Source organism: Desmodus rotundus, chromosome 8, assembly GCF_022682495.2.
Source record: "Desmodus rotundus isolate HL8 chromosome 8, HLdesRot8A.1, whole genome shotgun sequence".
In the NCBI taxonomy this organism is placed as follows: Eukaryota; Metazoa; Chordata; class Mammalia; order Chiroptera; family Phyllostomidae; genus Desmodus; species Desmodus rotundus.
In genome coordinates, this window is record NC_071394.1 from 130,720,740 (window position 1) to 130,730,620 (window position 9,881).

The following is a 9,881-nucleotide window of genomic DNA, read 5'->3' on the forward strand; positions in this document are numbered from 1 at the left end:
TCAGGCATGGGGCTTGAGCAAAGTCGTGGTGTCCGTGGAGGCCAGAGGAGACGTCTGAGGCGAGGATAGAAAGGAGTGCTGAGGGTGAGACACTCGGGCTGAACTCTGCGGCAGAGGGGGGTGAGGGGGTGGCCAGGCACGTTGCTGGCATGAAAACCCACAACAGTCTTGAGCCCCATGGCGTCAGTTTTCCGGAATGAGATGTGTGTGAGTGGCAGCCCTGCTGTCTGTCTGACATGTGACTTTGGGCGAATTGTTTGCCTTTCAAGCTAGCCCTTCTGGCAGCTCCAGCTTTTCGTGACATCTCGGTGAACCCCAGGAGAGAGGAGTAGGTCCCCCCACAGGAATTCTGAATTACTCAGACGAGGCCAGTGGTCACCTGCTGTGGGCGTTTGCAGGTCGTGAGATGGCAGTAGCACTTACCTCATGCTGGTGTCTCTTCCAGGTATCAGCGGCGGGGAAGGAGGCCTTGCCATCCTGGCTGCACTGGGACCCACAGAGCCGCACCCTGGAGGGCCTCCCCCTAGATACCGATAAGGGGGTGCACTACATTGCAGTGAGCGCTGCGCGGCTGGGGGCCAACGGGAGCCACGTACCCCAGACATCCAGCGTGTTCTCTATTGAGGTCTACCCTGAAGACCACAGTGAGCTGCCGTCCATGCGGGCGTCGTCACCTGACCCTGGTGAGGTGGTTTCATCTGCCTGTGCTGCTGAGGAGCCTGTGACTGTCCTGACGGTCATTCTGGATGCCGACCTTACCAAGATGACCCCAAAGCAAAGGATTGACCTCTTGCATAGGATGCGGAGCTTCTCAGAAGTGGAGCTTCCCAGCATGAAGCTGGTGCCCGTGGTAAATAACAGGCTCTTTGACATGTCGGCCTTTATGGCCGGGCCAGGAAATGCAAAAAAAGTGGTAGAGAATGGGGCCTTGCTCTCCTGGAAGCTGGGCTGCTCCCTGAACCAGAACAGCGTGCCCGACATTCGTGGTGTGGAGGCTCCTGCCAGGGAGGGTGCTATGTCGGCCCGGCTTGGCTACCCTGTGGTGGGTTGGCACATTGCCAATAAGAAGCCCCCTCTTCCCAAACGCATCCGGAGGCAGATCCACGCCACACCCACGCCTGTCACTGCCATTGGGCCCCCAACCACGGCCATTCAGGAGCCGCCATCCAGGATTGTACCCACCCCCACATCTCCAGTCATTGCTCCTCCAACGGAGACCCTGGCACCTCCAGTCAGAGACCCCATTCCCGGGAAGCCCACAGTCACCATTCGGACCCGAGGCGCCATCATCCAGACCCCAACTCTAGGCCCTATCCAGCCCACTCGAGTGTCAGAAGCTGGCACCACGGTTCCTGGCCAGATCCGTCCAACGATGACCATTCCTGGATATGTGGAGCCCACAGCAGTCGCCACTCCTCCCACAACTACCACCAAGAAGCCACGAGTATCCACGCCAAAACCAGCCACGCCTTCTACTGACTCAACCACCACGACTCGGAGGCCGACCAAGAAGCCACGTACCCCCCGACCAGTGCCTCGGGCCACCACCAAAGCTCCCATCACCAGATTGGAAACAGCCTCCCCGCCTACACGCATCCGCACCACCACCAGCGGGGTGCCCCGCGGAGGAGAACCCAACCAGCGCCCAGAGCTCAAGAACCACATTGACAGGGTGGATGCCTGGGTCGGCACCTATTTCGAGGTGAAGATTCCGTCAGATACCTTCTATGACAAGGAGGACACCACCACTGATAAGCTGAAGCTGACCCTGAAGCTTCGGGAGCAGCAGCTTGTAGGCGAGAAGTCTTGGGTGCAGTTCAACAGCAACAGCCAGCTCATGTACGGCCTGCCTGACAGCAGCCACGTGGGCAAGCACGAGTACTTCATGCACGCCACCGACAAGGGTGGCCTGTCAGCTGTGGATGCCTTTGAGATCCATGTCCACAGGCGCCCTCAAGGGGACAAGGCCCCTGCACGGTTCAAGGCCAAGTTTCTGGGTGACCCAGCACCAGTGGTGAATGACATTCACAAGAAGATCTCCCTGGTGAAGAAGCTGGCCTTCGCCTTTGGGGACCGCAACTGTAGCACCATCACTCTGCAGAACATCACCCAGGGCTCCATTGTGGTGGAGTGGACCAACAACACACTGCCCCTAGAACCCTGTCCCAAGGAGCAGATCACAGGGCTGAGCCGCAGGATCGCTGAGGATGACGGGAAGCCCCGGGCTGCCTTCTCCAACGCGTTGGAGCCTGACTTCAAGGCCTTGAGTGTTGCTGTGACGGGCTCTGGTAGCTGCCGGCATCTGCAGTTTATCCCTGTGGCGCCACCCAAGAGGGTGCCCTCAGAGGCACCGCCCACGGAGGTGCCAGATAGGGACCCTGAGAAGAGCAGCGAGGATGACGTCTACCTGCACACAGTCATTCCGGCTGTGGTGGTCGCGGCCATCCTGCTCATTGCCGGCATCATCGCCATGATCTGCTATCGCAAGAAGCGGAAGGGCAAGCTCACCCTTGAGGACCAGGCCACCTTTATCAAGAAGGGGGTGCCTATCATCTTTGCGGATGAGCTGGATGACTCCAAGCCCCCACCCTCCTCCAGCATGCCACTTATCCTTCAGGAGGAGAAAGCCCCTCTCCCCCCTCCTGAGTACCCCAACCAGAGCGTGCCCGAGACCACTCCTCTGAACCAGGACACTGTTGGAGAGTACACGCCCCTGCGGGATGAGGACCCCAACGCACCTCCTTACCAGCCTCCCCCACCCTTCACAGCCCCCATGGAGGGCAAGGGCTCCCGTCCCAAGAACATGACCCCATACCGGTCACCCCCTCCCTATGTCCCCCCTTAACCCACAAGCGCCTAGGTGGAGGCAGGGGTAGGGCAGGGCCCTGGAGACAACACGGTGTTGTCTGTGGAGACCGGTGGCCTGCAGACCATCGCCCACTGGGGGCCGACACCTGACCTAGCACACACTGACACACGCAGGGCCTGGACAAGCCTGCCCTCTCTGACCCTCCTGAACCCCAAAGCGGCTGGAGAGACTTTGGGGACATTTTTACTTTTATTTTTTGCCTAACAGCTTTTTGTTTGTTCATAGAAAATTCTTCGCTGCGTTTTTGATGGCTGGCTCTGAAAGCACCGTTTGGCGTAGAGGTAGATGGAGGGAGCGAGGAACCGTGAATGAACTCGCAGGCAGTGCTGGGCGGCCTCCCGGCTCTCTGCGTTTTGCCTTTAACACTAACTGTACTGTTTTTTCTATTCACGTGTGTCTAGCTGCAGGATGTAACCTGGAAAACAGTAGCTAAAGATTAAATTCAAAGGACTTTCTTAAGGTTAAGTTTTTACATTTAATCTGCTGTTTACCTAAACTTGTATGTATAATAATTTTTGGGTGGGTATGGGAAATCGCTTTGCTAAAAATAAGCTCCCAGGGTGTTTCAAACTTAGAGAAGACCAAGGGACAGTATTTTTTAATCAAAGGAATCCTATTTTTTCACACTATGTAAACTGGGTTGCTCTGATACCCCAGAGCTGGACTGGGGGCCTCCCGGCCCTGGCTCCTCAAGGGCTGGGGCCCTGGTGCTGGGCTTGCTCTCCCGCTGTAGCCAGGGGCTGGAAGCTGGAGGGGCCTCTTGGGCTGTGGGCATTCATACCCCCCACCCCATGCATGCCAGCGGCTTACCACCAAGGGGTCTTCGTTTCCATGGAAAGAGGACTCCGAGAGGCAGCGGGCCATGGCCCCCAACCTAGGTGCTCCAGGGTGGGCCAGCTGCTTATGGGGGTACCTGGGGAGGTCGAGGGACTCGACCACATCAACCTAGTTTCTTTTATCCTCCTTCTGTGTTTTTCCCCTCCTAAAAGGAATATCATGGTTTTTGAAACACTCAGTGGGGGACATTTTGGTGAAGATGCAATATTTTTATGTCATGTGATGCTCTTTCCTCACTTGACCTTGGCCGAGTTGTCCCAACAGTCCACAGCCCCCACCCTGACCCACCCCACCCCTCTTCTCTGGCGCTCCTGTCCCAGACCTGGGGCCTGAATGACTGGGAAAGCCTGGTGGCTGGGGAGGAGTGCCAGCAATAGTTCATAGTGAAAAATCTGTGGGCTCTCAAAGCTAATTTTTTACTAAAGTTTTTATACAGCCTCAAATTGTTTTATTAAAAAAAAAGATTAAAAACGGTGATGCTTACAGCAGTTTGTACAAGCTCTTAGTGTTGATTCCACAGAACTGACGGCTTTGCTCTTTTTTTTTAATTTTTTTATTTTTTCCCCTCCTTTTCCTAGCAGTTTAAATTCTGGAATTACACTGAGGCGTCTTTGGCCTTTTTTAGCAGAACGTCCGTCCATCCACCGGCATCTCTGTCCCGTGACTCAGGGGCGCCCCCTCTGCTTTGATTCTCCTCCTTTGGAAGACACCATCCTGAGCATGACTTTGCTTGACGTCTGAGTTATTGGGGTACCTTTTAGGGAGGGACGCCTTTTGCAATAATGTGGTCGAGGGTAGGTGGGTGGACCCAGGCTCCCTTTGCACACCAAGCAGCCACTTCTAAGCCATATAGACCTTTTTGCAGAGGATTCTGTGTGCTGCCTCAGGAGGGGAGGGCCGGTCAGAGGGGAGGGGCCTCCACCCTGCCCTCCCAAAGGCCTCCCCCGCCCCGTGTGCCTGCTCCCACAGGGCCCAGCCGCACTCTCCCCTGCCTGGCCCCCAGTGGGAACTTGAGTGGACAGTGCCCCGGTACGGGGAGCGTGCAGATGAAGGCTCAGTGGACTTCTGGTGACTGGGCCTTGTGCCTCCAAGCCCTGGGCCAAGCCAGAGTGTCCTCAGTGCCCCGGAGTTAGGAGCACAAGTGGGATCTGACCTGGTGAGATTATTTTTGCTGACCTCATCAAAAAGTAAACAATTCCCAGTGTTCCAGGTGAGGGCTCTGAAAGGCCTTCCAAACAGCTCAGTTGCCCCTAGCAACCCCACCACAGGGCACTGCCATGCAGAGATGTGGCTGGCCCGGAATGGCCTGTTGCCATAGCAACTGGAGGCGCAGGGGCAGTGAACAGAATAACAGCAGCAACAATGCCCTTGCAGGCAGCCTCCTCCCCCGAGCGCGGGCTGGCGATGGCTGCTGGACTCTGTGAGACAGTCCGCCTCACATTCAAATGTCCACCAACCACTGACGTGTTTTTATTTCCTTCTATATGATTTTAAGATGTGTTTTCTGCATTCTGTATAGAAACATATCAAACTAAATAAAAGCAGTGTCTTTATTACAATGCCATTGCCTCCGAGCATCTGTTTCTCTGGCCTCTACACACTCTAGGACGTGAGGGGTGGGGTAGGAAGATGGGACCCAGGCAGGCCCAGGCAGAGGTGGCCTGTGAGCAGCTCACTTTAGGGCCTCCGAAGCCTTGCCATTTTTGTGCCCTTGGGAGAGGGTGGGTGTGCGCTCTAGAAGTTCTGCCAGCACATGAGCCCTCCTTGGCACTTCTGCCTGAGTCCACAAGTCTCGATTTCCTCACTGTGGGGCAGAGGGGGTGGGAAACCCAATGAAATTGGCGGTGGGGGGGGATGGTGGGGAAGAAGGTCCTGCCACAGGCTCCCTGCCCAAGTGGGTCAGCACCCCCTGCGGGTCTTGGACAGGAGTCTCAGCCTGGGCACCCTGAAAAGATGGGGATTTAGGGAGTCCTCTGGTGGCAGCTCCACCCCAGCTGCCTTGTGGGCTGGGGGCTGCCAGTCTCACAGATAGCCTCGAGGCAGGTTTGGCCTTGGCCTTGGAGTGGGGAGAAAGGAAAAAATGTTTCTGGCCAAGCTGTTCTGCCCCGGTTGGGCTTTTGTATTCTGTGGGCCTGCCCCTAAGTGCCCTGTGTGAGATGGACAGGCCAGCTGGGTAGGCTTAACATGACTTACTGCCCAGGAAGGGCCCTGGTGATCCTGGGAGACTGCCCAGGGTGTGGGAGGCAGGGGAGGCAGCAGCTGTGTCTTCCGAAGTGGGATCAGGGACCATTGAACACAGAACAAGTATCTCATCTGGGCTTGGTCCCATCCCCACATCATCTCCACCTACAGCCCCAGGCTGCTGCTCTGCTCAAAACTTCCAAGAACAAGATATGATCCCATATTGCCTCTAGAGCCGAGTCCCAGAGTAGGGAGTAGCTGAGGATCAAACATACTTCTGGAATACCACACTAAGTGCCAGGAAACGCTTTCCGCAGTAGGTGTTGAGAGACAACATACGTCATCTCCTGGGCCTAGCAGCAGGGGCCCAGGAGATGAGGCTGTCCTTGCTCTATTAGCTTCAGGAAGTTCTGTTTAATGTCTAACCTGAAGCCACTGGATTATGAGTGGACTCCTTGTCCTGAATTCCAGTAGAGGGATTCCTGGTTTCAGTCGAGAACACTAAGGTCAGCAAGGCAGGAAGGAGAGAAGCCACAAGGGTTGGTGGCCTCTGCCCTGTTCTCTGGGAATCCTTGATGTTTGGCTTGGCAGACCCCAGCCCCCAGCACTCCTGCCAGGTCTCTGTGACCTCTCCTAGGTGGGTGTGAAGGCTGTCTACTCAAGTCTTCGGAGCAAGAGAAAGGGTGATGGAGGGAAGGGGCAGGAAGGGGCACAGTGAGGGAGGAGATGGGGGCTGTTACCCACCGGAATTTGCAGGGCAAGTTCCTGGGGTCCCTTTGGTCTGGCTTCCCTATCTGTGAGGTTGGGGACAGCATTAATCTCCAAGGGATTCTGAGACACGGGTGTGTGTGTGTGGAATTGGGATAACAAGTTAACCCCAATGCGTCTGCCTGCAAAAAGGGCAGAGAATCTAGGGGAGGCTGAAATAATTTACATTCTCTCCTAAGCCAGAGCTGTTGGCTGGAGAATACTGGGGTGTCTAGAGCTCCTGGCCAGACTAGCCCTATAGAGTACCAACAATTTGAAGGTGTTTAGAGGTTCCACACAACTTGCCCTGGCCTCCACTTGCTCCCAACAGGCTAAAAAAGCTCCTAGGAGAGACCCCTTCCTACCTCCCCTAAAGAATCAAAGGCTTCACTTAAGCACCAGTCTTTCAAGGGTGAGCTTTTCTCCTCTGTATATTACTATAAGTTAAAAGATATCTGCCCTGGCTGGTGGTGGTCAGTGGATTGAGCGCTGGCCTGCAAACTGAAGTGTCGCAGGTTCGATTCCTAGTTGGGGCACATGCCTGGGTGGTTGGCCAGGTCTCCAGTTGGGGGCGTGTGTGAGAGGCAACCACTCAATGTATTTCTCACACATTGATGTTTCTTTTCCTCTCTCCCCCCCCTTCCCCTCTCTCTAAAAGTAAATAAAATCTTTCTTAAAAAGGTATCAATCAGCTGATGACTTACGATTTTCCTGCTTTGTTTACCTTCTTGATTACCATCTGGAGTCAAAATGACTGAGGCCCAGAGAAGGCAAGGGTCCAGGGCCTGCAGCTAGTACAAGGCAGCTTCAATTCTATGTGTGATCTCAACACTTCAGATTCTTTTTCTGATTGTAAAATTTTGTTCATATTGTGGAGCAGCAAAGAATTATTTGAAGCCCCCACCGAGGAATGCTGGGCACCATTTCCTTTATGGGGACCCTAGAAGACCCAGAGGCGAATACAGGCAAGATATTCAAAGTAGGGGTGGGGTGCCCCTGCAGGAGGTGCCTGCCTGCCTGAAGGCAGCCTAGGGCAAGGGACCTGGCCACTGGGCCTCTCAGTAGCTCCACTGCCCCCAGCTTTGGATGAGGTGACTCTGGAGTCTTAGCTGGGGTGAAGCGAAGCCTGTTTGTTCGTGTCCCTGTGACAGCCTCCGAACGGCCACGACGGTGTGCCCTTGGATTGTTTGACGGCGGTGATCCAGGCCGCTCTGTATCCAGGCGAGCCCCGCAGAGATGAAATTACCACCAACTCAGGGCCCAAGAGAAGGAAAGTGCCCGCAGGCTCCCAGGAGGTGGCGCCAGAGGCCGGAGTAAACCTGCCAGCGGTGGGCGGGGATGTGGGCGGGGCCTTAGGGCTAGGAGTCGGAAGCCGCAAGGAGCTCCGTTGCCGACCCTTGGTGTAAATGGGCCGGTCTTGGTCAGTCTCCGCTGCCCAGTTCCTGATCTCAGAGGCGCCAGTGTAGCTGGGCCTCCGAGCCTGTGCTTCGCCGGGGCGTTGTCCATCGGAAAGGGAAGCCGACAGGCAATAGGAGTGCCGAGTCTGGGGTCCAGGTTTCTGGAGGGCTTCTGCTCCTGGGGCCGCTCCAGCAAACCCTGAAATTGGATGTATGCAGGCGGGACTACTAAGGACCCTCACTTTTTGCCCTCCGTCGCCTTAGCTTTTGTGTGCCTCCAAGGGTTTGTCCAGACGGCTGTACACAGTAGGGCTCAGCGTTTGATGGGTACTCCCAAGCCTCTTCTTCCTCCATGCCAGAGCTCCTGAGGGCACGGCCGAAAGTACTGTGGGATCTGAGGGTTCTGGATGGAAGCCAGTCATCTCCAGTTGTGTGACTGGGGGTCTCCCTAGTTTGTGCCCCTAGGGGATGACATTTGGCACTAGAAACAGACAGATGGGGGAGCAGATGATCACTTTTTCTGGGTAGACCCTGGAGTGGGGACGTCCTGAAGCCCAAGGGAACACTTTGCTTAAAGTTGTCACCACAGCCTCGGACACACACCAGGACGTTAGGGGACATCCAGTTGGCTAGGACTCCCAGGACCAGGTCTGAGGGTGCTGTTGCCTTTTGTTCTCATGGCGTCAGCGGCCTCAGGCTGCACAGGGTAAAGCCCAAGTCTGGAACTTGCCGAAATGTCTAGGAACTCAGGTCAGGCCAGCTCCCTTTCTAGGGATCACCCCCACGTCTTCACTCCCTACCTCCCTCATCACGGTGTTGCTAAAGGTCTTGGAAGAGCAAGGTGAAGAAAGGGGCTGGCTCTGGCCCAGGATGGCAGGAAAGGGGAGGTCCTGCTGAGAAGAGGCAGCAGGACTTACTCTCAGGGAACTCCCAACCTGGTTGGGATAGGCAAGGAGCTGGGTTTGGGGGATGCTGAAGGGGGTGGAGTTCTGTTCTTCTCTGAGGAGCACATGGTGTGTATGTTTGTATGGGGGGCGGATAACAGCAGCTCTGCCATCTTGTGTCCAATAAAGTGGTTAGATGCAAACGAGAGGCTGAGGAGACATCCACTGTGACCCCAGTGGCTCTGACTGACCAACCCCTGTGTCTCCCCAGCAATGCCTTGGGTCTCCCAGCAATGCCTTGGGTCCCAAGTACATCAGCTTCCTCCTATCCCCAGCCTCCTCAGAGAAGCCCTGGGCCAGGCAGGGCTAGGAGAAGGACATAGTCACCCTGTGAGCCCCAAGAAGACCCCTGGAGAAGGTCAGGGGGTAGGGTGGGCTTGTCTAGAATCAGCAAAGACTGGGGGAGGGTTCAGCTGAACACATGGCCTTTCTTCTGTCTTGGTGGCAAGTGGAGCATGGCCTTTGCCCAGCCTTACTATTCATTCCTCAGTCTGCACCGTCAGCTCACTGTCAGAAAGACCACCTTCCTGGAAGGCTGATGTCCTGCCAGGCTTCCCAGCTGGAGGAGTTATTAATATAGAAAGAGCAGTGGTAACCCAGATGTTGCTGCCCAAATGGTACCTGCTACTACCCAGCCAGGAGCCCAGGGGAGCCAGGGAGGACTCTCAGACAACCCTGATGCCTGAGTGTGACATCAGCCCTCATAGCCTGGCCTGGTGATGCTTTGGCCGCACTCACCACTGCAGGGCAGGATACTAGGCCTGCACTGAGGTCCAGCCATCAAGCCCTCCAGGTTCAGGGCCTGGTTTGAGCAGCAGCCAGGCAAGGGCCAGACTTGGAGATTGCAGGCTCAGTGAGAAGAGATTAGGCTCACCAGTCTTGGTTTCTGCTGCATCCTTGGGGCCT

The 9,881-nt window shown here is 55.8% G+C and overlaps 1 protein-coding gene across 10 annotated transcripts in view; it reads left to right on the plus strand.

The window, feature by feature from the left end:
• The window catches only part of DAG1 (dystroglycan 1), a 65,352-nt gene extending 60,087 nt beyond the window's left edge, over window positions 1-5,265 (plus strand). For all 10 annotated transcript variants that reach the window (XM_045200192.2, XM_045200193.2, XM_024565702.3 and 7 more), the window contains one exon: window positions 446-5,265. In XM_045200192.2, the coding sequence (XP_045056127.2) occupies window positions 446-2,845 (2,400 nt within the window). In that variant the 3' untranslated portion in view covers window positions 2,846-5,265. The remainder of the gene's footprint in view (window positions 1-445) is intronic.
• Window positions 5,266-9,881: the final 4,616 nt, after the last annotated feature.